At 38.2% G+C, this 27,856-nt stretch overlaps 1 protein-coding gene across 1 annotated transcript in view; it reads left to right on the top strand.

The window, feature by feature from the left end:
• The window catches only part of MESR6 (misexpression suppressor of ras 6), a 524,406-nt gene extending 504,461 nt beyond the window's left edge, over nt 1-19,945 (top strand). The window contains exons 6-7 of the mRNA XM_069136504.1: nt 15,202-15,420; nt 19,688-19,945. Coding sequence (XP_068992605.1) covers nt 15,202-15,420; nt 19,688-19,820 — 352 coding nt within the window. The 3' untranslated portion in view covers nt 19,821-19,945. The remainder of the gene's footprint in view (nt 1-15,201; nt 15,421-19,687) is intronic.
• The last annotated feature ends 7,911 nt before the right edge of the window (nt 19,946-27,856 follow it).

Below are 27,856 nucleotides of genomic sequence, written 5' to 3'. Positions count from 1 at the left end.
GTCCGCATGCGTGAATGACGAACAGGATCTTTTAAGTTATTAATTATACTCGTTATCAGATTATCTAACAAATTACCAATTACGTAGTTGATGCGTCATTCAGTTCAAACACGAATAGGAAGTGATAGGAAATCGAGTAAAATCTAATTTTACGTCGACTTTTAAGGATGAATCGAGTAAACGATCCAAATAAAAATTTAGTGAAAGAATAAAAAATGTTCAGAAAATCTCCAAAATTGTTATTCGCGCTAATGATTGTGAACACTGACAAAACATCTCTACCACGTAACAGATATAACTCTTATTGTTAGCAAATTCGAGTAACACAAGCTAAGATATCAACAGTTTGAGAAAAGGTTTGATAAAAAGAATGCTCATACTAAATTAATCATCGTATTTTTTCACCAGTTCTAATGTTTTCGTCTTGTTTTGTTAACTATCTAAATAGCCAGAGATCGCCTGAAAAAATTTGTATAATTCGTTGTCTTCAAATAAAGAAAAATAGGTTTGCGGTAATACAGTTCTATATAATCAAACGTTTATCAACAGTCAAATCGTATAACTACATCAGAATCGGATCAAAAACACCAGAGTTCAACAATTTTGAACATTCTAATGATTAAACCTTTTCTCGAAACGTTGATGTCGTAGCTTGTGTTGTTCGAATTTACTCAAAATTCGGTTCTACTGCAAATCGTAGGGATGTTGCTCCATGAAGATTAACTAAAAGCGACGCAAATGACATTGCTCTAGATTATTTTAACGGTTTTATGTCTTCTTTCAATTTATGATAAAGACAGTGCGTCCCATTCATCCTTAACACAAACGATCGTCGTTACATTCGAGGACCCTTTTTTCACGTGGTGGAATAAAAACTGTCGATAACATTATACGATAAGCATTACACAGTGATTTCATCGTCAATTATCGGCCAATTAAAATCGACTAATGAATAAACGCTAAACTGTGACGAAGAGGCGGTATAGTAATTCTTAAAAGCGAACTCAAGGTTCACTGACCTCAGCTCATGGCTGGGACCCGGGTTTTTGTTACCATACACGAGCCGAGTTTGCCGCCGCAGATGATCTGCAGGTATAGAGGAAACTGATCGCGGAAAACGAGCCGAATTTTCACAGTCTGTAAACAGGTTCACCGTTCACTCGGAGCCATCAATCAATCACACGTAGCCGGCGTGTAAACCCAACAGTGCTACCTGCCGCTTGTAGCTTGTAGTGCAGTGTATGCAGTCGAATGCACCGGCTTAACGTGCCTCAATTCAGGGACCGATGGGTCGATACAGGGGATAAACGTCGGTGTATTGATTGACTTTTCTACCCCTGCCGCTCAATCCGATACCTTATACCTGGCCGTCGCCTTTACCTGCTCCCTTCATCCCTCAAACCCAAAACATGTTGTAGGATCGCGTATCGGCAGGTCCCACTTTTGCCATTCATCGATATAATGGCCAATAATGATCGGTTGTGGAGAGGCGTTTAGAAATTTCGAGGATTAATCTGCCACGAGTAATTTTATTGATGCGTACCTGTGTTGTTGCACCTTAGAAATCGTTTTTGATGAAACTGAGCAGTGTTGAAATCGATCCAGTGATCGGTGCATTGAGTTCAACCATGATTTGCGATTTATCAACTAATCTGTTTGAAAATAAAAATGATCGGTTGGCTCTGTCGTTTGAAAACGATTTTTGATCGGCCGAAAATCAATATAAATTATTATTCTTGTTGATCTTGTGATTTGCGAAAAGTGGCCGATTGCCGATGAGTACCAAGTTGACTACACGAGTCGAAGAAGACTGTTACAATTTCACGAGTGCTAGTGTCATCCCAGCATTAACAAAGGCGCGCTCTGTAATCACACAAATCAGATTTCACCCATCCGCGCACGTGACGTTCGGTATTTTCCCAACACCTGTGAAGAAAAACTTGATTCAAGAAGCACTGAAAGTGCCACTGACAGCGTGTAAAAAGGGGGTCAAGTAACTCGCGCTCAATGGCACTGCAGTGCGTTAAATTGAGTGAATCGAAAATGCGCATGCGCCAAAGTGAGCACTAGGGTGTAACATCGTGCATTTCAGTTGCGCGCATGCGTCTACGTCGTTTTACCGCACTCTTCGAAAATGGGTCACTTTACGCACGATCAACAGGCTTCGAAAATCGAATTTTTCAACCAGGTGTTGGAAAAAAAAGGTTTATACATGTCTTTCTATTTCCTGATGGCTCCTGGAGTATCTGATACGCTGACCTGCCGATGGTGGGCGAAAATTGGGCCGGTGGGACTCGTTTCAGGCATTTGTGTCAGGCTTGTTGTTGCTGCGGCAAGCGCGAGCACAGCTGTATCTGAATTTACCGATCGGATACGATGATGGCGCGCGCGCCTGCGCAAACCGAGGTGAGAACGGGATTTGGGGAACCGAGCACGTATCTCTCGATCTGACCGGTGCGGAGCGATCACTTCTGAAACGATCTCCCTGGAGTAAACACTTCTAACCTAAACGCCATGTCTGATAAACAAACGATTACCGAGGGCAGCATGTGAATGATTGAAGAATTATGAAAACTCGACTGAATTTATTTGATCTCATTTCACGATGGCTCGTTTTATTTAGAAAATTATTCCCCACAATTCCGATGAAACACTTTTCTTAGTCATATTAGTATCGTTATTAAAAATACTTATTTCACAACGTTGCACCGATCTTGATTACGATCAACAAATGGAAATATTGAAACGGGTACTTACTTAAAAAATACAAAGTCCGTTTCCATGAATTTGTGGAAGATAATCTTTTCAATTTATTTTAAAGTTTAACTTGAATGTGGAAATGAAATACTTGAGCGGAAGTAATAAATTCACAAAATAATTCATCCGTCGTTACATGAGTAAATTCATTTCTTTTAAGAGACAAATGTTTCAAGCTACGCAAAAATATTCATGTATTGATTGAATCTGTGCATTTTGGTGCAGTGAGATAATAAGAAGAATTTTAATCATTCTTAGCAAAGCGAAGCCACGTTGTTCCAAAGAATTTTTATGTACTACAAGGAAAAACAATTTTGCAATCAAGGCGATGCACCTTACCGAGAAAATTTTATCACGAACAAAGGTTTTCGGACTCATAATCTTCATCGGAGTTGTAAAAATATAATTCTAAATTCATCTGAACGTGCTTTTTCCCGTTTTACAAATGGAAAGAGCGAGTCTATTTCAGCCCCTTGTTCATTCTATTCTATTATTTGTAACTTGTTGAATATCACAGAATAGATATTCATTTTATCACCTTGTTATACACTAGTAATCAAAAAACTCACATCACGTCCTTAAGTTCAAATCAAGATAAATCACTTTGTGGATAACTAAAATAAACACCGCTTCTCAATTTCACAATCAAAATTCACTGAAAATTCCAAGGAGTTTATTTCCACACCTAGCTGGTCACGTGGTGTAAAACAGTTGCCCGCTACGCCCTCACCATCGCATTCACGACGAACCCCAAAAAACTTACCATGACACACGAAGCCTTTTCTGAATTATGAGGCCGAATGGAAATCCTCCGGGTTGGCCAAACTCCACGTACCTACGATCAAATTATACGGAGAAGCATGTACATTATACGTGGGCATGCGGTGAAGCAGCACATCGTGAGTTCCTTCCGTCTTTTCATAAGGCACGGTGATCAGGACCGGTTAAAACCCGGATAGGGACACCGTCGGCACCCTAATCCCAAGGCTCACATGACACGGATAGGTTACATTGTGTAACCCGCGAATAATTACACGTAGAGCTTATACGAGTGTCGATGTTAATTCTTCCACCTTGTATGTACGGGTTTATCTTATACGAAACGGGCCAAACTCCCGTTTGACCTATTTCTTGAATTTTCCCATCATTAAACCAAGTTAGTCGGGCACTGAGAAATATTTTCAAATTCTTTAACACACCTTGTTACCGAATAAGAAATTTTCAAAAATGAAGCGTCTTGTTTAGCTGATGGATTGTTTGAAACTGTTGTATCTTGTGATATCCAAGGAGACAAGATTTCGGGCCTTACAAAAAAACACAAAACAGATGTTGAACTCCATTTTTTTTAAATTGTAGAACCAGATATTACGTGTTTAATAACGCCGAGTTGCAAATTATGCTGTATGACAATAATAAACTTATACGTAAATTAAGATAACCATAAGTCAGTGTTGCATTTGTTGCATTGCTTATGGTTTCATTAATGTTGGGTAAAAAATAGAAATGTACCTACGATTTTCAAATTGTTAGAGTATTCGATTGGTCTGATCGATAACTGTTTATATGCTCAATGTATTTCCGAACATACAGTAATGTTCATTAATGGGTCCCCAGTGGCTTACTATTTTTTTGGAATCAAAACCGAAACAAGCTTTCGTTTTAAGAAAATCTTATGTGCCTATAATCAACGTATCGTTTGTTTCTTCTGTCACTTGGCGTCGCTAGTCATTAACGCATAAAATTTGCTCGAAAGGTAAATTCGTTCCAGTCTTGATTCCAAGAAAATATTGAGTCACTGGTAATCCATTAATGAACATTACTTTACATGAAAAGAATGCACTGACAGTGAAGAGAAAAAGAAAACGCTATACCGAACATTGATTACAGTGTATTGTGGAAAAGAGAACACAGGATTACGCAGATTGATTTTTTCACTAGAAGACTAAAATTTCCACAGGTAACCAAACAAAACGATCATATAATTAGATAATTGTGGGAAGGAAGAAACTTTATTTATTTTACTCGTATGTTTCGCATTCACTGTGAGATGCGAAATATCTTATCTCTTACTCTTTTTCCCAGAACATTACATAAAACGTTTCGACCACTTTGCTTCGGAACTTCTTCAAAGTTCGTATCGTGTCAGATAAAATACGTGTTTCGCAGTGAATTTCTGCGTTAATGTCGAACGAATAAGTCGGCGAAAACTTTTTCAGCTTAGTTTCTTCCATCGTCGTTCCTCTTTTTTCTCTCTCCGTTTGCGGCGATCAGAGAACTCCGTTGAGCGAGGCCCTGAAGACTCTTCGCACAGTTGACTAATGATCGATGGCGTCCTAACGAGTGCAGCAGGAGTCACGATGAGGACAAACTGCCAAGGCACTCGGGCCTCAGTTTCCCATCGCAGGTTGATGGGTACTTGAGGGTGAAAAATGATTGTGCATAGAAATCAGTTGAACCGTAAAACGAAGACTTCATATAAGCCTCTGCCTGCAGGCGGAGTGCCGAAGTCAATGGGAAATACGCGGTGAAACGAGAGGTGAATTTCGGAGTGAGAGAGGGGAAAAAAGTGTCGGTATCTCTGGTAGAAAAAAAGACAATGAGGAACAAAGAAGAAGAGCAGAAAAAACAGGGACCGAGGAATGAAGTACAAAGAAAACAGAGCGCCAACCACTCGCGCAGAGTGTAAAGATCTCCGATGGGATAGCGGCTCGGGAAAAACCAGATTCTTCTTACGGTATGGAAATTCATGCGCGCATATCGCTGCGTCTCGATGTAAATGAACAACTGCAAAGCTAGGCGAAAAACCGGCATAATGCCTGCAGGGTAATGGATACCCGCGATCTTTCGCTGCAGGCATCCGGTCCAGGTACGTTATGTCAACCCTCGTTGTTTTTTTATCTCATTTTAATAATTGATCATATGATTAGGTTACGTTATGTATGCGCCTGGCTCTCTACCCTGAGTTCCCTTCTTCGCAGGGTTTCACTCTCTGTGTCTGCTCTTTTTCACTCCAAGATTTTTTTTTAAACATTTTTTTTTCTCAACGGGGTGCCAACACAAGAGCAGTAGAAAATGTTCATCGTGTTGTACGGGGGTAAGAATGTCGGAAAATTTATAAAGTGCAAGGGTCACAACATCGAATTTTCTATGACGTGAAAATCTATTGCATAGAATCTCAAAGTGTGGAAAATTGAAGCGTAGAAGAGACAAAATATGTGAAAGGGTCAAACCATATGCAGTTCTGTGAGGAAATTCTTTGCTTTTTATCATGAGGCGGATATTTGAAATTTTAAATCCTGATTCTTCGAATCAATTTTTCGTTCATTATTTTCTTCGTATTGAAATATTGAAATTAATCGGTTCAGGTAAAAATGTAGATATATTACAAAATGGAAGGGTCACAATAGCGAATTTTCAAATACTCGAAAACTGGCAGTAATTAAGTTTGAAATGCATATAGTCAAAATATGGAAAAGTAAAAAATTTTGACTTTCTAGACCAAATATAAAATCTTCGGAACGAATTCTGATTATTCTATATTTTGATTTTTACTCTTCCATATTTTGACTATATGCATTTCAAAATTAATTGCAGCGAGTTTTCGAGTATTTGAAAATTCGCTATTGTGACTCTTCCGTTTTGTAATATATCTACATTTTTACCTGCACCGATTAATTTCAATATTTCACTACGAAGAAAATAATGAACGAAAAATTGATTCGAAGAATCAGGATTTAAAATTTCAAATATCCGCCTCATGATAAAAAACAAAGAATATTTTAACCATCGGTCCTGTTCAAGTAGAATGCTCGACGAAAAAACGATTTGTAAAACAATTATCACGCGCTTGCATACTGAGAAAAAGATCAGCTGTATTAAACAAAATAATGAATAATTCAAATTTTATACTTTTTTCCATAAAACCTTCCTACATTTTCAACTAATTAAAGTCTTTTCTTGTAATTCTACGAAATGATGCATTATCCTGTTCAATTAAAAAACCTATCGTTGATCCACAGAAATGGATGAATAGCGGCTGCCGATAAAATATTCTGTAAATATAAAATCCATCCCCAAAACATCTCTGAACGGAAAAAAAGGATTCGTAACTTAAACCTAAATTTTCAGGTTTATCAAAAACAAGTTCACGTATGATACAGAAGCTACAAAAGGAAGCTACAAGAGTATAGGCACGCACATTAACGATTCTAAAAACTTTTGATTCTTCGAATACGTTTCAAATTATATGTCGTACGAACGATAGGAGAAGATTTGATTTTGATCATGAATACCTTTTTCATCTCCTGTATCACATAAATCGGAAATTCGTATAGCTTTCAAATTCTACTTTGACAAATATTGTTTTTCCTAGAGATTATTACCTCGCCGCGACGAAACATTGAATCGAACAATAAAAAAAAATTTATTCGTGTTCTTACGTTGGTGAACCTTTTAATTTTTTTTTTTTTTTTTTTTACCTTCACTTTTATTATTTTTTCTACTTCCTCCGTTTCATTCACTCATCGTTGGATTATTCTCGTACGATCCCAAGCCATTTCTCTCTCTCTCTCTCTCTCTCTCTCTCTCTCCTCTTCGGCGCGCCATTTGCATATACGCCTCTCTCCCCTTCCCGTCTCTCTCCATCGCCCCTTATCGCCCCCCTGTGATCGACAAACAATATGTGAGCCCCTACGTAATGAACCCCCTTCTGTTTTTTCGTCCTGGCCCCGCCATTGTTCATTTTTCGCTTTCAGTCCGTAGCTATATATATATATATTCGTGTGCCATGCTTGAACTCACATATATATGTATAAATATATACGCGTGCAAGCGTATATTCGAACCTCAACGATTCGAGACTTCGTGGCCCCGAGTTTTTTTTCTCTTCCCATACGTACTCTGCTCTCTTTTTTTGCCACCATTTTTTCTAGGCGCAAACAGATTTCGATATGATTTGTACAGTGAGTGGAAAAAATTTATGCCTGTGTGCGCGTGTGCGAAAAGGCAGGAAACCGGTTGAACGGCTCACGTATTACTTATACGAATCAAACCCTTACGTGCGTATAAAAGCGTAAAAGGGATTTTTTTCTTTTTTCTCGGCCCTTGCGTGTCCGTCAACGAATCGACGATATATTTCCTTCAGAGAGATGATCGTATTATTGGATGTTTTAATAGTGTCGTTAAGATACGGGAATCCTACAATTTTGAGACCATTAAGCTTTATCGCTCGAAAAAAACATTCTAATCTATTTTATCACATGTTCAAATTCATACCTATTATTCGTCTTCGTATTTTTAACGCTCCTGTCGTCGGGAAAAAATATAACGTGATAGTTTATTTACGTAAAACAATTTGCTCTTTCTGAACGTGAAATCCGTTTAGATTCTTGGGAACTTTCAGAAAGAGACGTTTTCCGAAATTTTCAGTCCTTCAGATGCAAAGAGGATAAAAATGAATTGTTTTTATTATTTTTACTTTCGCGTGAAGATTTAGACGTTTTTGAGTATATCCTGAAATTTTCAGAATAGGATTAAAGCGGGATCGTTATTAAATCTGTATCAATATCCCAAGGACACAGAATATATTCAATTCAGAAAATTTGTCATTCCTGGAAGACACATACCGATTTAATTATCATCCCATTCGCATCCCACTCTGAAAATTTCAGGATTTACAACAAAGTAACGACCTCATCATAAAAAAGAAAAATAGTCTATTTTTATTTCCTTTGTACGTACAGGACTGAACATTTCGTCAAATAAACGTGATTTTCGTCATCTTCCGAGAAACAATCTCGGAGTAAATTTCGTTTTCGAATAGATAAATCCTTTATAAATGAAAACGTATCAAGTGATATGTTTTTTAGACAACAGCAAGCGTTGAAAATTCGAAGAAAAAGGTTGAGTTTATAAATCTCACGAAATTTTCCCGCGTGTTTTTCACAAACGGTAAGATCTAAATGCCCGAAAATTGAAGAATTGCGGCTATATCAAAGTTTTGCCGCTACAAAAACCAACCGAAAATCGGTGGATCAGTCCACATGCGTATCACGTAGCTGTATAAGCGATGAGATGTCAAGATGGAACACCGGTTTCTGAATGAAAAGTGACCAGGGCACCGCAGGTGCGACCGATGCAGTGTCCGTAGCTGTAGGAAATAATTAATATTTCAAACAGAAAAGAAAGCGGAATGGAGGGGGGGAGGAAAAGGAGGGGGGAAAAAACTACCAACACTCCGTATGTCTACACATGTAATGCAAAAGAAAGAAAAATTGAGGATGAATAATAAAAATATACCGATACGTTTACAACAGTTAACACGGTGGATATGGGATGCTTATCAACTCGTGGCACCTGGCACGCTTTAATCCATTTTAGATTAGCCGGCCGGCAGAGCGCGCAACGTGCGTTCCGTCCACTGAAAAATATAACGATACTAGACAACTCGCTGCGTGGCCGGCACGGAGTAGTAGGAAGGAGACAACACTCTGCGATAAAACTTGTCCCCAGTTTTGAGGTAACGTAAGAGGAATTGTCTAAATGCGATTTGAGCGCCCCTTACGGAAGAAAATGTGAAATTTTCGCTATAAAATGTAAAAAAAAAAAGAGGGCGGCAATCGTAACCTATACGCCTCCGTTTTATAAACATACTCCGTAAATTCGTAAAATACGCATATGAAGTGACTAAAAAACAGCAAAAACCGAGTGATTGCTTTTCTAATCTCAACCGACATTAAGGTAGTACCGTGATAGCAGCAGTCCTCAACTTCCAGAGAAATATCCCCTGTATAAAACATTATAACTAAAGTAAAAAGTAGTTGAGATACAGTACACCTTTGCGCCTCCTCTCACATGCGCAGAAGTATAAAAATTTTCCCATTGCGTCTTTTGTCTGACTTGGCAACGTTGCATTCTAACTCAGTATCTCTTGCCCCTCAAGCATGTGTTGTAGAGAAATGTATTGTTATGAAATCAATTTGAGGTTAGTTATAATTGGAGACTGAAAATAATACACAATGACTTCGCGATTAAAACCTGTACCGTAACCTATATCCGCAAAGTTCTGACATTTATTTCAATTCGTTGGGCCTTTATGGCATTTTAAACTTCCCGCGTAGGGCAACGTTGCCAAGTCACTATTTCTCACGGGTCAGGTTATGAGAGAAAGTTTGAAAATCATTAAAAGCAACAAACTTTAAGAATTATTTACAAAAAAATGAATACTGCTTGTTTATGTTTTTTTTCAAAAAAATTACTTGTTTTATCCTCAATTAATAATTCTCAGTTTTTAAAAAAAATTCTAAGAAAAGTATGGCTGTTATTAAATAAAATGCTCACTCTAACTACGGTCGGGATAGGGAATACATGTAAATTGTACGACTTTTGATCGCTAATATTGCAAAATTTAGTACCGCAAGGACTATTAAAAAAAATTCCTACGTATAAAGGACACTTCAAATTATGTGTATTCAAAAATTGAAAGATATTGTAAGAAAAGTGATTTATCACAGTACTACCTTAAATCCGAGGAAAAGGTTTGCAAACGGCGAATCGTAAGATCATATGGGGAAGGGGGTGAGTGCGCTATACGGGCTTACACCGCAAGAGGCGCTTAAATCGCACCTTGACAATTCTTCTTACGTTGCCCCAAAAACTGGGCCAGCTTTTGAGCCAAGTCCTGCTCGAGTGTTGTCTCCTTCCTACTGCTCCGTGATGGCCGGTATACGGCTGACTTTACGGAGAGAGAGAAAGATAGCACGGAGGTGAAGTTTTGTCTCTCTCGCACCGTTACAGTCTTTCAAAAAGCTTGTACACAGGAGATCAGTGCTCCTTTCGCGCGAGTCTTCTTCCGCAAATCAGTGACGTTAGATTTCGGGTTAGACTGTTCCACGCGTGCGCGGTAACTGGTAGAAAGAGACAGAACTTCACCTCCGAGGTATCTCTCTCTACGGAACATCCACCACCGCAGAAAGCGTTCCAGTATTTTTATATTTCAGTGGTTCCATCGGAACAAACATCGGTCAAGATTAGCTAAACAGTGTTGCCAGTTTGATGTACAATTTATTGTACTAAATCCAGTACGTTTTCAAAGTATTCAGTATGGCGGTACTCCTTTCGACAATTTAGTACGTTTTTCAACTTCAGTACCCTAATACGAAAAAAGACTCGAAAACGAATGAAATCCCCAGGGAAATTTTTGCATTGTTGTTGTTGTTGTTGTTGAGAAAAAATGATGCATCGAATAACAAAACCAAAAAAACCAATTTAATTCAAACCAATCAAATGAAAATTTAGTGGGATGAGTTGAGTTGTGTTGCGTTGTGTTGTTCTGAATTTATGTTTGTTGGGTTGTGTTGGGCCGGACGAACTATTATTCGACGAATTGTTTTCGACGAATTTCCCGCAAATCGAAATCGAAACATATAAGAGAATATAAAAACTATTGTTCTACTGTATAGTTTTATAAGTCAGAACTGTGAATCGTGATCAGACGGTCTGTTATAAATGCAAGCTGCGATGTTAGTTTGAGATTTAGAAGAAAACAACAACAATAAAATGCTATCGTTTTGATGTATTTGTTATGTACTCTGTTTGATTCGAAGTGACCGCCAATTTAGTACGAAAATTCGAAATCTGTTACGATGTGGCGCTGCCGTCTAGTACTAAACGATATCTCACGCTGGCAACACTGTATCTAACCCCAAAACATATCCATGAGGCTATGGCGATTCCATTTCAATAAGAAAAAGTTAAAATGCACTTGGCATGTGAAGTGTGTAAATCGCCGTAAGCAACAACGCGAATGATTTTCGGATTTACTGATATTTGACAGTGAGGGGTTTTCGTCGATAGTTTTTACCAGTATACCGATAAGAATTGAGGAAAAATTTTATCGCTTATAGTTATATACTAGAAAATTCTGGAGAAATGGAAATTTTTACACTGATGGTTTAAGTATTGGTTCGAGTTCACAGGGGAATTTGGTACAAGTAACTATTCAGCGTGATTATAGTTATCAATGCGACATTCTCTAGCTATTGCAATATCAAATCTGTTTGTTTAACTAAATACACGAATTTACGACCGTTGCTGAAGAAAACTTCGTTCGACTCGGTTATTATTTATGCTAAAATCTCGGACGTTAACAGTGTAAAATGATAGAGGAAGATAGCCTAAACATACAGATGATACATGAACCGCAGATATTGTTTAACTGATTGGAAAAAAATAATTGTAAATCAAGTCCAGCGCTGTGTTATTTCATCTTGGCAAAATGGCTTTTCCTCTAGTTAAAAGTCAGGAGCTGACGTATTACCGTAAAAAAAAACGCGACCGAATACGAAGGAATCAGTATAAACGAAAGACACGAAAATAAACGTCATAGTATGCCAAGTTAATTACTTCATCATCGCTGCAGTTACCAGAGTAAAATCCATGCGTGTTTGCATATTTTACAGATAAAAAAGGTTGAAGAAAGGTCTCATGAAAATTCGACTTCCGCGCTTGCAATTTCAGTTTCGAGAAACGCTGTTGCGAATCATGAAAAGTAATTTTGGCTGCACATGGTTGAGATACGGATATCATTATGCAGGAGATCTTTGAAAAGTAGCTTCCTTAAACGCAACGAGACGCTTTAACGAAGTCTCCTTGGTTCTTCCCTGTTTCACATCTTCATCCGTTTTCAAAATAATTAGGCATCAGTTATTAAGACACTTGAAAATTGGTTTCTCATCATTTTCATAGTGAAATATCAAATATTTCCGAAGATATCGCGTTCTGAAGACTCTTTCATGGATCCGACTTACCGTTCTTGCTCACGATTCTAATAGGCGATATTACATATTACAAACAAAGAAGAATTTTCACGTAATTTACCTCGTAAAGGAAAGTGTCACATTGGTTTCCGTCAACTGGACAATTGAATTCGAATGAGAGTAGAATTTGATCAGATTGCGTTGAACGCCACAACCTGTTAATTGAATGACGACATCACCTGTCAGTTGTGGCAAATTTCATCTACAAATTGTGAAGCTTGATGGTAAAAACTATACCACTAAAAAAAGAACGATTGTATTATAACACAAACGTTGTTGGACAGTGAAGTTTCATGGAATCCATGGCACTATTTATTCGGTATTAAAATAATTTCGTACGAAGTTTCCAAGATGATACTGTGATAACAGGTAAAAAGTCTATTAAAAATATCACCTATTCTCATACTTGGCACTTTACACTTTAACACCGTCATTGCTGCACTGTAAAAAAACGGCGGTGTTAAAATTGACAAGAATCCGGCGATGCTTGGTCTACTATTCGGAATTTGAAAATCCGATGGTATTTCTAGATTGACATCAAATTATGATACATACAGTCCGCATTTTCATCAGAGATATTAGAGTATCCATCTTTTCCAACTGCGATGCCGATTCGTAGTTTTAAGTCAGCAAAACACAACGTCGTTAACCAAATATGGTGCGCGTAACGTGTGAATGGGGACCGATTCATGACGGTGAGGAATAAACGTCATGGTTTCGGAAGACAAGCATTTTGCCTTGGTTGAGTTGTTTTTAAAACCCGTAATTTGGGCGTCCCAAGTTCACTCGACGAGTGCGTCTGCCAACTTGCACGGCTTTTCGACTGTGGAGCGGGCGCATTACCGCAGCATATTAGTGACCAGCATGGCAGTTATATACCTTCTCTTCGTTATTACTGACATTAGCTTCACGACTATATGGCTATTTGGTGTCAAATGACGACAAGGCTGATTCGTAATTCCGTGCTTTTCGTGTCGCATTAATATTTCCTCTGTCTTTTTCGGAATTTTTTTGTTTTCTTTAGTTTTTTTTTTTACCCTTCCATTCCTCGGGAATGGAGTCCACACTGTATGGCTACAGCGGACCATTTACACGTAAATAACAGCATATCCAAGGACACTTTACTGATTCTGAGCACCGTTAACTCATTTCTGATTCGGTATTTGAACTCGAAATGCGGAGAATCATTCCATTGAGATTTGACCAAGTCAAGTATCAATGTCATGGAACCAGAAGAACCTCAAGTTTTTTTTTAACCCATTAATTGAAATGCTACTCACTTGAAAATTAGTTTAATGATAATATCCATTCGTGAACATTGATTTCGAGTAATTTCTACCTTGTGATGTGATTTTCGTTGATTTCTGGTGTACAGGAATCAATGATTTGCATGGACGTCCCTTGATTTCCTAATATTCTATGCGGATTTCCAGATCCCAAAGAATCACTGAAGATTACCTAGAACACGGTTGGAAATCACGTAAAGTATGCGATAAGATAAAAATCAGCAGAAAATACTCGACATCGATATCAATGACGAATTGAAACCATTAGTCGTTTACCGCAAGACAATTTGTTCTTATCATGTGATTTCCAACTAATTGCTCCTTGATTGAAAGAACATTCGAGTCATTTGAATTCCTTTTGTCCGCAATTTGATTTATAACTGTGAAATTTAAGCCGTCCTCTAGCGAATTTCCCGAAGTAAAAAATCATCCCACAATCGAATTATAAATTAAGAAAAAATAATTCCAAAAAGATTCTGCCTACATCACAGTCGAGAACAATCTCTCAACAAATATAAATTGTAAGAAATTTGCACTAAATTGCAAATTGTGATTTTTTTACAAGTAACAGCTGAAAACAGTAGGAAGATTGCTGCATAAGCACGGTAACTTTTCTCTCTTCAGTAGCCCAAGTGGCCGGGTTTCGACCTGATTTTCCCACTCTTCCAATTGTGCTCTTGTTCTTTTATTTATCTTCCTCGAACGCTGAACTTTTTCACGACCTCTTGGATCGTCTCATAAAAGACGTGCATCTAAATACTAGATCCTAAGATTACGTGATAAACATACTTGAAGTATATATAAAAAAATAAGCACTAAATTAAATAGTTATCTCCTGTGTTTTGTGTATTGACTAGAATTTACTACGTTTGCGCGAACCTTTATATCAGATAAGTTTGTACTGTGTTTGTACGGTGGGAAAAACGCACTTTCAAACCTGAAACTCATATAATTGATAAATAATTAATTCAATTTTAGGATCACATGGGAAAGAAGCAAATTGAATTGCTGGACGACGATCTTTCTAGGATTACGAATAGCTTCTGGTTAGCGTTGATTGATGTTTCAGACAACACAATTAATATTACAGCGAACTCTATGTTTTTGTAAATTCTTTATGCTTCGATAACAGATGAGACAGTTCTTCTTTCGCAAAGATAGCAGACGATAATGAATGATTTTCAAAATTATACTTCGTCGATGATCAAATCGACGATCGACTTACGATGAATAACAATCATTGTCACCGATTATATCTCACGCTTGCGAGTACTAATAACCGACAAAAGAAAACGCGCCTGAGATTTCCTTCGCTGACGCAATATTTGGAATATTTGTCGCAGGTACGAAGAAGTCGAACGTATCTTTCGGGAAGTCACCGCGGTTTACAAGGAGTCGGAAGTCGACTGGACACTTGTCCACGACGCTGGATGCACAAGGGACGACACGGACCTGCCGCATCACGTGACTACCCAGCAGGACTTGAGCCGTCTGATAACCGGAACATTCAGAGCTTTTCTCGCCGCTCTACCAGCGCCACCGACAATAGTGACAATCGCAAGGTTGGTACCGGTGACTCGATCAAATCGCAAATGGCGAATCGTCACTGAGGGAAATTTTTATCTCCGGTTACCGCTCGGTCCTTAACCTTTTAACCCTTTAAGGACGGGACTGGTTGATATTTCGACCACTCAAGTATCATAATATTTTCGAGTTGTTTTGGGGATAATATTACGTGTTGAATATAGCAAAAATAGTGTAACCATTCTGGGAAGGATGTTTGACATTGAAATAGTGATTTCAAGGTCAAATTTTTTCTTCGGTATCTCGACCTGAAAATTGGTATACCCACGTATTTTGGTGCATCGAATTCGAAAAAAATAGTATTGCGTATGGTAAAACGCATCTTCAAGGTGAATATAAAGTCGAAATATTTGATCACCGTTAGTTTCCACCGGCAGATCAGCACATTGTTTTTTCTCGCGGAGGATTTCTTATCAATTTCGGGTTAAAATAGAAGAAGCAATAAACTTGACCTTGAAATGTAATTTTAAAGGTCAAGGATGTGTCCTGGACATCTTTTACTATTTTTTTCGTATTCAGCGTATCCAATTACGTAGTAAATCACTCCTAACTCGCCAAATCAAATTTTTAATATTGGACTTTACGTTGCAGACGGGAGTGGTCGAAATTTCGACCACTGGGTTGGTCGGACACTCGACGTGAGAAATTCATTGATATTATACACAAATTTCGTGTAAAATAAAAGGTCGATTTCAACGTAAAAATTCCCGTCCTGAAAAGGTCAACTATTTTCATTTTTTACCACAACCGTAAAATATAGTTCTAGGTAGAAAATGTAAAATTAGTTTTGTAGCTGTTACCGGAAAGTCTAGTATCCGTTACTATTCTTTCTCATTACGATGACGGTTAGTAAATTTTCTTGTAACTGTTGCGAAAATTTAATGCTCGTGCAACGATAAATTGACGTTAAAGCTTTGTTTAACTAAAAAAGTAGAGTTAAACCGAAGAAACTGATTTTGCGTTGCAATTACCAAAAAAGGATCGAAGATAGCGCAAAATAGTTAAGTGTACCTCATTTTTCATAATTCCAACAATATTTAAGCAGTTTTTTTAACGATACCTGTTTTACTGAATCTTTCTAGACACTATAACGGATAAAATTTTTATCAGTGATCGGAGGTGAAAAAAAAATAGTAGTACTGTTTTGCACTGAGTTGTTTTTAGGTATTAAAATTCCTGGAAATATACTTCAGTGGCAGAAAATTCTATTTCAAGGTTCAATGAATTATCTTGAATAACGTAGAAGTTACGAAGTTTCTAAAAGTTTGAATGTCCGCCATTTGGCAACCAAGTTTGGAAAAGGTTTGAAAAAATTATCGTCACATCGTCTAAATGTGGAAAAGATTTTCTTCGTATTACAATCAAATCGGAAGTCCGGAAATCTGTAGCTACGAAACTTATTTACTTCTGCACTGTATATGATTGAAAATTATATTTTGCAAAAACTCCTAAACAGGCATGGCAGAATTTGTGAATTTCGAAAAAGTTTCAACATTCGCAATTTTAAAACTGGATGTGAGAAAGGTCCGAAGGAATTACTGGAATATCATCCAGATGTAGACACTTTTCTCTCCAAATTACAGTCACGTCGGTCAAATAATTTGTTTCCTACCGCACCTTGTTGGAAATACAAGGTACGAAAATGCACGAAACATCAGATATATAGTAAACTATATGACTTTTGATCTAGTGTATCTGATGATTCGTGCTTTAGTAAGTCGTCATGTGATTCCTTATATATTTTATCGAGTTTACAAGATAAATCATGTAATAAATAACAAGCTTAATTCTTTCAAAATATTTTATAATTTGACACGTGAACATATTTATTAGGGTATTAGGAAAAATCGGACACGCAGACGCTGCAGTAATACATCAATTTTTGAAGACAATTGAACGCAATTTGGTATACGTCGACCAAACAAAAATTTTGTCAAAGTTACACAAGTTTTTGAGAGTAAAGCAACGTCTTTGATCCAAGTAAATATTATTGAACACATGTGGATAAGCCTTCTATTAGATTCATTATACGTTGTGCAAGTAAACTTTAGTTGCTTCGGGGTAAAAAGCTTCGATTATATGTATAAGGCAATTGAATTTTCGGTTTTATACGAGCCTACTAAAAATTTAATGACACCAATTAAACAGATTCAATTGAATTCAAAGAAAGACTTTTAATTCAGATAGAATGAAGGTGAAAAAAAAAAAAACTTCCAGCATAACACGAATCTCTGATAGTAAAAAACGTCCATCATTGAAGGAAAAATAATATGTACGGTAGATAAACCTTCTCTCGGGTTAATACGCAACTGAAAATCAGTCGCTTTTAACGCTTAGTTTTTCCGGGTGGTGAAAACGAGACGGCGACGCGCGACGAGAAGAGAAAAAAAATTGTCTCACCGCTTCCGGAGCGATGTTGATTCGTCGGATGTTAAAGAAGTCGTCAAAACGAGTAGCGGAGGCACGCAATTCCGGCTGCGGCGCAAGATTCGGTTATCTCTGTCCGCACCGAGTGTAAAACGCGCGGCCAAGAAGAATTCCGGGCCGCAGCCCGCGCCTTTCAGTGTTGCCAAATTGAATTTCTCCGCTTCGTGGACGCGATCATAGATGGCGCGAGTATAGCCGAGAGCAGGCTATGCCGGGAAACGGGGTGGGGCGAGGGCTAAGGGTGGGTTTGATTATGGTCAGGGTAGGACGCGGGCTCCACCTCGAACCGACTTAAGCCCACCCCGTAGGAGCCTCGGAAAATACTCGGGGGGATGAGAACGGATCGAGAAACCGGGAGAATACCGCGAGGAGGGGGAATGAGGAGGTGAAAGGGAGGAGAAAGGAACCACAGGGGTGAACAAAATTCTTTTGCCCGATCCACGGACTTCGCTTCTTTTGCGACAGATGGCAGCTTCGTACAGTGACGAGAATTCCTACCGGGTTCAAAAAAAAATTTTATTCATATTTTTAGGGTTTATTAATCACCGAATTACAGTCGACCAATGATGCTGTTTCATCCATGTTGTAATTGCCGTTGATATTTTTGTGCACAGTATGAGTTTTTTTATAATCGTAGTCCGATTAATAATACTATAAATAGACGGCAGTTGTTTGCTGTCCAATTTTTAGGGGCTTGAGAATAATTGGACACGAATTAAATAGTTGTTTTCAAATTGAATAATATCAATCTGTTAAAGAAATTTTGAAAAATTCAAATGTTTTCAACAGTTTTGATGATTCAGGCTTTCTTCAAATAGTTTGAACGTTTCGATTGGTTCGAATTTTTGTTTGAAATAGTTCAAATGTTTCGAAGATCTCGAATGAATATTTCGAATCTTCGGAATAATTAGACTTGTTTAAATATTTCGAATAGTGAGAACGTTTGAATTGAATTTTGCGGTTCTTGGAATGTTTCACATAGTTGCAATGGAATATTTCGAACGTTTCGAATAAGTTGTTCGTTTTCCAGTTCAACCGTACTGATAACTTTAACTCCCAATGAAATCGTAATTTAACCACACGTGCTATTGTTGTGTTGAGTGTGAAATAGCGTTCAATGACTTCCAAGCGCTATGAGTGACTCGAAACTCAACCAATTTGAATAACTCGAACCTCTGCGAATTTTCTAGACAGATTTTATGACAATGAAAATTTCGGGAATCTAATCGATTATAAGTAAAAGTTGTAAAGCAGTAGCTCTCGCCATCTGTCGTCACGAATATGGAGTTATCTCGATTACTTCCGGGTCTGACGTGAAAAATCGATATATCTAGAACCCGCGACCATCCCCGCTTCGCCACCGCCGTGCTTCCGGTAAAAACAAGTCGTCTGAAGTCACCTTCGGATGAACCCACGCATTCTTTCTACTTCCACCGGACCAAACGAAAAGAATTTTTTGCTCAAACATTTTCTATTTGAAATTGTATAAACTCTATACAACTCATATAGAACAGCTTCAAGGACACACCGTTTGTGGTCAGTGTGTAATTTGCGGCCACCTTTATAAAATTCTCAACTTTTTAATTCGAATTTCGATCCGTTCGAGGATCTGTTCAATTGTTCGACATTTACGAGTAGAATCCGACTTTAAGAAGGTTTTGGGCAGAAGTTTTTAATATCTGCAACACTTTCTTGTTCTCAAACGAGTACCGCTGTCGGTGTCATTCGCGGCTATAACCTCAAATTAGACTCAATGAATATGGCTAGAACTGGTACATCTATTCTACTTGATAATTCATCATTTTTGAAATGTTACAGGTCGAGCCTGGACGATTATTGCCCTCCCGAGGACGTGGATCTTATTCAAACCAGAGTTCTCGACGAGTTGCGTCACCGCCTGGGAACCGTCGACATCAAACTTGCCTATCAGGAGCTGCAGGAATCTCCTTGAATACTACGAATAGCCTTCCTTACTTGCGCCTCGTACATGTAATCCTTCGAATTGCATTTTTATGGAAACTTATGTTCTTACTGCGCATTTTTCTCTCAGGTATGGAATAAAGGCATGAAAAATAACTGTCTGACGACTGAAAAGTTGTTTGCTGGATTCCCTTTTTTATTTTCCCGCTTTTCTATATATTCGGAGAAGAAGAAGGGGTGGATAGGTACTATAATCACCTCGAAAATGAAAAGTTGAGATTCACCCAATCTCGACGCTTTCACTCAAGTACAGAGAATCACCTGCACTGACCAATTTTCGAGTGCGTTTTTGTGTGATCAATTTTTGTCCGATGATATCTCGGAGACGAATCGATAGATTTCGATGATTTTCGTCCCAATATACGCGGCTTTTATTAATCTAAAATCGATCAGATTTTGGACTCAATCACTGATTGAATAACAAAATTGAAATAACGATATCTTGAGAACAGACAAACAGATTCTTATGATTTTTGTCCCAATCGACGCGACTCTGCTTGACCCAAGACGGATGAAATTTTTGATCCGATGATTCCAGTAGTTTTCGAATTATTTGAATCACACATTTCGGAAAAATCTTCGAACTAACAATAACCCCTGAACCCAAAACGCATTAACCATTCGATTTCACCGGTTTCGGTTATTAAGAGCCTGCTCAACTTTTTTACGGCCATTTTTTAAGGCCCTTATGCCGCTTAGACGGCTACTTCTCCGGGGTCCGGAGCTCGTGTTTCTCTCGTGATTTACATACGATCTGTACCACTGTGCCACGGCCCAAGGCCCGCAGGCACTTCCACAATGCGTTTGCACAATGACAGAAAAAGGTGGTGGTCGTTTTTTTCTTTTCCTTTCCTTTTCTCTTCTTTTTTGTTTGGCCCCTTCCTGACCGCCGCTTTCCTTCTTCCTTGTGCCGTTCTATACGTACATACTTACGTATGTGAACGTTACACGTATGCATGCGTGAATGTATATACGCAGTGTACAATTGATATTTGCATAAGACGCTGAGGATCTCGGTTCGTTCCCACCGTCTCCGGCTTCTCTAACCCTTTCATTCTCCTCTCATACGCACGTACAAACAGTTGGCGCAAAAAATCTCTTCCTTCCTGGCGATGAATTTATTTGTATGTAGAATGATTTTTTGTTTTAAAAATTTCATTCAACCCTCCGTCTTTTCCTTTTCATACTTTTTTTTTTTACACATCGTTCTGGTTGTGATACTTCTTATTTGCTATCGATCAACCCGATCATATTTATACATGGAACTCGACATGCGAGTATAATGATATATTTGACTCGAGGGATTCATAACAAATCGTATAAACATACATTTTTAAACTCACCGTTGTATTTTTAATCTGAAAAATTGTTTGTCTCAAGTATTTTCAACAAAATCAAAAAATATCATCCATTCCATGTAATTTGTCAAACCCAAAAAAAAATGTTTTTAAAACAAAAGAAGACGAACGAACAGATCGTCACATCGTCCGTCATTTGCCTAAACAAACTTCTACCCCTAATTTCATTTTTAAATATGCTCGCATAGCCTCAGATTCGTGTAAGAATAATATCTAGACATGCAACTACGGGATGAAGCACCCTGCATTTTCCTTGCTCCGTCTGTTGTTCGGTTACTGGTTTTTATGCAGATCAGTTCCGGACGGGATTATAGGCATCAACGCCACGCACCCGTGTTGATCAGGATGCTGTGAGAACTGCGCTTTTGCCCGTCCGCGTCCTGGCACATCTTTCGTCTCTTTCTATGCATATCCTCATGTGCATGTAATATATATATATATATGAGTATATAATAAGTAGCTATATTTTACCCAAAAAGTGCGCATATTCTTTCATTTATCTCAATAATATGCATTTAGTGTAGAAATATAAAGATAAAGGGTATGTAACTAATTTAGTTTCACGTATACACCTAAGGCTAAACAAAAGAGATGCGATTCAAAAATTACACCAAGCTGTTTCAAAGTAATTTCAAGGAGTTTCAAACGAATTGAAGGTAGTTTCACGCGATCTTAAGCCGGTTGAAAATGTTTTCGAGAAATCCCGAATGATTTATGAACAGTCTCAAGTTCTATCGAGCAATTTTCAAATGATTACAAACCGTTTTGAACTAATTACAAAGCGTTTGGAACGCTGCTTATCTGATTTCAAGCCATTCGAAGCGGTTCCGAACGGTTTTAACCAATTTCTAAGTGATTTGATGCGAATCAAAACGAGTTCAAACTATTTTCGACGATTTTTCTCAATTTCAAAATGTTTTTTAGCCACTCCAAGCGATTTCCAAGTATTTTCAAAATGAAGATCACCAATCGTCAAACTAATTTCAAGTACTTTCAAGCGTTTTCACAGTGGTACCAAAAGATTCCAAGTGCAGGTGCTAAACTGATTCAAACCGATTTCTGAATGATTTCACACGATTTCAAAATGAATACTAATGGCTTGAAACTAATTTTCGTGAGTTACAAACTGATTTCAAGCAATTTCCAACGAATTTCTGATAGATTGTAACCAAAAATGGTTAGCGTTATGACGAAGTCAACGCAGCCCTTAAAAAATCATTCGACTCGGGTTCCTCAAGCTTTTCTTGCGAGCATCTGGAAGCTGGAAAAGCTCGCTGCCTGATTTGCACAATCCCGTGGCGTCGTCCCCGTTTCCCGCAGTGTTATTACTACAGTTGATATAGCTGCTGCAGCGTTGCACCCGTGACAAACGGGATCTCGGGATCACGGTGTAATATGCTAATGCGTCGGGTTAATGCGATGCACAAAGCCAATTATACCGCGAAGCCCGAAGGTCTCGAGCGTCGAAGCTACCGGTTCCTCTGCGATTTGTACACGCGAAATATTCGCTTGCAGCCTATAGACAAAACGCCCGGTAAAAGAGATCCAGAGATGGCATGTTGTATAATAAAATCTAGAGGGGCGAAAGGACGAGGGATGTCCTCCATCGACACCCTGAACATTGTTCAAGGGCGCTATTTGTGTTTGTTAAAACCCTTTGTTCGTTCCGAAACACCGGAGGTGGGGTTGGATATGAGGAGAGAGAGAGAAAAAAAAATTACTCACGTCACAAATTCGGAGACCATCATCAGTGCTGCTTCTCTGTCCGGTCACTCGACATTCGGTCCAAGTAATCCCTTAACATCGGGCCTCAGCTTTACGTTTCTGGGTAATTACTTCGACTCAAATGCAGACGCAAGCTTTTTCTCTGTGAGAAGAAGAGTAGGAGAATTTTTTCGAAATTTATCCATATAGAAGAGTATTTTTTCTTCTTCTCTTCAATTGTTCAGTGAGGTTCGAACATTACGCAGCTTCGCCAAATTCATACGGGTATATTACAGAAATTGGATAGTTGGTTCAGTGAAAATTGGTAACATGTTTATTTGAAGATTCGTACAGAAAAACAATTTTGAACTGACGTAGGTCCAGGGAAATTGACAGATTGCGTAAAAGTGTGTAGTTTAATCTTACATGAATAAATAATCATTGAGGCCATTCACTTGAAACTCGAACTGATGATTTCAGTACATCAATATTGATTTCTAGTGATTTCCATCGTGTCATGTGAGTTTCGTTTATTTACGGTGTACCGAGTTATTTCAAGTAACTTCTAACGGTTTTCAGTGATTTCCGGCTTACAAATCACTTGGTATCATCTTTTTTTTATTAATTAAAGCACAAGACAAGACACTCGATGTTGGTATTAATGATCAATTAAAACCATTTGCGACGATTTCCATGATTTTCAACACATGCCGGCCGATTTCTTCAGCGCTATAACGTGGTTTTAAGTGATTCACAACGATTTGTAAAATCTATCATTCAAACAAACATTAGAGTCATCTGAATTTCTCCAATTTACAATCTGATATTCGATTCTTAAACTTATAGTTTCCTCGAGTGAATGCCCCTTCGAAAAATGGCGTCACCGCGACATTAAAAATGGGTTTCCTCGACCCCAATAAAATACAAAATAAAAAATTTCACGTGATTTCGTCAAATCTTTAGTAATCATCATTTCGTTTCGCAGGACGTCGAGTGATCCGTTATTCGGTAATTATAACCAACGACTGCCAATTTTTGCTAGTGAAATTACACGAGCTCGAGCCGAGTTTACGACGTCATCGATGCCCTGCACTAATGGACACGCAGAGATCGTACGATGATGACGCAGTGTGGAGGTGCGTGAGAGTGGACGAGGAATATATAATCCCCGTCTGTATAGGTGCGTGCATCCAGTTCAGCCGTTGCATCCGCAGCCGGTCAGTTGCTCGATACCAGCTGAATATATTCTACCTCGCGTGCAGAGAGTGCAGGCCATCCTAAAATTCCGTCCATCCCGAGCGGTTCGTCATCGATTTCGTTCGAACGTCGTCGATTCAACTAACAATCGGTTACGCCAAGTCGGGATCATCCGAAGACCGAAGGCTCGAAGCTCTCCAGATTTTCGAATTTTGAAACAAGATGCTCGTCGATCGTCTTGGTGACTTCGTCGAGTGCGATCCGCTTTTATCCACATCCAATATCGTTCCTCTGAATTGCTTCCGATGGTGTTGCAGCTGCCGGTGATGAAGCTTCTCTTTTCGAATGATTTTCTGGAGTAACGGAAAGTACGAGTGATAATTTGGGATTAATAGATGTGCGGTATTTTAAGATTGTGAGGTCAGTGATACGCAATTGTGACGGAGGGTGAATCACTTTATCTCCTTGTTTAATTAGTGTTGTTCGGTCTTGCGGTTGAGAAGAATTGAGAAGAAACGACACTCGAGGCCCAATGAAAAACAACTTTCGAAGTAATGTGACAGTCTTACTTCAGTGGAATTTATCTTTCGCGTCGAGTTTGGTTGGGAAAAATATCGATAAAAATACGGAATGTATAAGAATGAGGTGTTTCGTTTTCACTCAAAATTCCATTCCAAAAATCTAAAAGTCGAGAATCATTGAATTTTCATATTCACAGGTATCACTACTTTTTTTAACTTATTGCAACTTTTTTTTCGTAGCAATAAGCGACGGGATTTGACAGTCTGGAATCGTCAGATTCCAAATTGGAAGTAGCCACTTTCGTTCTTTACCGTGCTATCCGGATAAATTTGAAATTACATAAAATTATGACCTACGAAATTCTAATCTATGAGGTATTTGAAGAGTCGATAACGGTCGATCCAAAGACAGGCGGCAAGTTACTTGATTCGCGAAACTTGACTGGTATCTAAAATTCAGATCTTGACCCACGATTACCAATTAACCTCATAAAAGTTGAACTTCGACCCGATGTCCAAAAGCGAGGAACCTCGCGTAGGCGAAAAGCGTTTCGTCAGGTTACGCGATACGTTACTCTTGAACAAAATGGTTGCAAGTGGGACACGTAAACGCAGCGATGGGGATGGTTTATCTCGAATATACAATCCCACCCTCTCCCCACGTCCCAATTTCCCCTCGTGACTGCCGAATCTCGCGTTCCCGGCCAAGAGGGGGATTCGGTAGGTTCGATGTGAAGGGAGGCGGTCGGCTCCAAGGGTGGGAGTAACATCCCTCGATGTATTCCTACAAAAGTTGCGCACCAGCAAATTTCACCGGCAACAAAAGAACGAAACGAGAATTATCGCTGATAACGAACCGGCTGCAATGATTGGAATTAAATATCCCCTGTAATGAAATTTTCATCGGTTACTTACGGTTGTACGAAAAGATCTGGATTCTAACATTTCGTATTTTAACTGGAAAATACGACGTATCAAGCGCAGATCTAGTTTTCCGAAACTAAGCTGGCAACACTCACCAACACGCAAGGTTTTATTACTTGACTAAAAAAGTCGAATACGTACGCGGTAAAAAATTTTATTGTTTCGAACGTACGATAATTCCTATTTTTTTATAGCGCCACGCTTCTTTTTCGTCAGATTCAGGGCTGATATGCATTTACGAGTATCTACTTTTAATTTTGAAAATATTTGATACTTCCAAGTCACCGTGATCCTATAAATATTTATTATTTGAGCTTCTTTATCCGATTGGATTTGGAATTATGGAGTTTTTTCTATTTTTTCATAGAACGAGAACCATATAAGAACGATTGCTCGACGAGTATCAAAAAAATGAAAATACTCAACACGCGTATTTTGAATTCTGTGTGATTTAAAGTTCAAGCAAACCAAAATAAAAAAATACTCAAAACTAATCGGTAAGAAATATTTTTAACGTTAAGAATCCGTAAATGCATTTTATTTTGAAACGTGAGAATCTGTTAAATTACAAAGAACTTTAATTATTACAGGTTTACCATAACTGTAATTTTTTTCTATTAATCGCATAATATTACTGTAACATCGTTCCTAATCGCTATACGTGAGATAGCGTGTTACGTCTATAATGCATCAATGTATTCGGCTGTACAGGTTCCGAGAACAATGAATTCTACCTGCGGAATTCGTATACAAACAGACAATGCAACGTGCATTTGGTTCTGTGGTGTCTGTAGGACAGCGGACGTTCAGAATATAATTATTATTATTGGCGTAATTATCGGAACGATGATTATTAGTGCAAGGGATCCCTGCGGCAACGGATCCAGACTGTATAATGCGGTTGTTGGTGAGACTTGAAGGAATCGCGTGGCTGGACTGAAACTTTTCCTAGAATGCCCGAGACGACTCCCCGGGGTAACGTTCCCTAATGAATCCTCAATCTGAAGTTTAAACTTTCAAATTGTCGACAGTCAATTCAACAAATACACGCGACACTCGCGACGCCGTACGTCTACTGCAACTGTATAATAAGCAGCAATAAGAAACTTTGACTGCAGCGTCGTTGAGTAAATGAGGAGAGAAAAGAATGAGGGAAAAAAGAAATTGCTGAAAAAAACAGGGATAAGTAGGCAAGAGGCAGGAGTAGAAAAATAAAAAACGTGAATGCCTGATGGGCAAGGACCAAAGTATATAAGTCATAAAGAAAATAAACCAGATGACAAAACTTATTACAGCGAGTAAGAAACCGTTTTACTATACAATTATCGGAGAGTTGAAATATTTTGAAATCACAAGCAATTTGCATGAACACATTGGCATGATTGAAGAGCAGGTTGAGTCAATTTGTTCAAGCGTAATAAATAATAATACTTGAATTTTTGTGTAGCTAATAAATTCGAATGTTAATAATTAAATGTCACTCTTGTGCGCGACTTTTTTCTGCAACCTTAATTGTAGTGTAGAACATTGAGAGGTATTTTTTCAACGCATAGTGATACAACTTGGCGGAGCTTAGCACAGTAAAAATATTGAAATTTACTTTTTTCAATGAATCAAAGAATTGCGAACAAAAATCACTGGATGAATTTTCGAATAAGAAAAGCAAGGGAACATTACAAGTCATGTGAAAACCGTATTCGAACCATTTCAAAGTGATTTCAAGTAATTTCGGGCGACTTAAAAGTAACTTCAAGCTGTTACAAACTAAGTTCAAGTAGTTTCAAACCATTCGAAAGATATTTTAAGCAATTCCAAGCCTTTGAACATCATTATGAACGGTTCCGATCTGATTTCAAGGAGTTTTCAACGATTTTAAAGTGATTTTAAGCGGTTTAAAAACAATTCCAAGTTGTTTCAAACTAATTTCAAGAAGTTTAGAATGATTTTAAAGTGGTTTCAAGAGAGTTAAAAATAATTTAAAGCTGTTTCAAACTAATATCAACGAGTTTCAAACGATTCGAAGCAAGATTTTAAGCAGTGTGAAATTAATACGAAGAAGTTCTAAACGATTTCAAAACTGTATAACAGCGATCCCAAGCGTCTCCGACCTGATTTCTAGCAATTTCCAAATTACGTCGACCGATTTGAAGCGATTTAATGGGATTCCTGAACAATAATTCTAACGAAAAATGGTTTGCGATATCAACGAGCCATCAATCCTTCGGAAAAGAGAAAACCGAACTAGAGAAAAACTGTCACAAGCTACACCGACCACATGGGGATTTATTATATTATTGTGGCAT

This window comes from Neodiprion pinetum, chromosome 5 (genome assembly GCF_021155775.2).
Source record: "Neodiprion pinetum isolate iyNeoPine1 chromosome 5, iyNeoPine1.2, whole genome shotgun sequence".
NCBI lineage: Eukaryota > Metazoa > Arthropoda > Insecta > Hymenoptera > Diprionidae > Neodiprion > Neodiprion pinetum.
The sequence above is the reverse complement of the archived record's forward strand: the minus strand, read 5'-3'. Positions and strand labels throughout refer to the sequence as shown.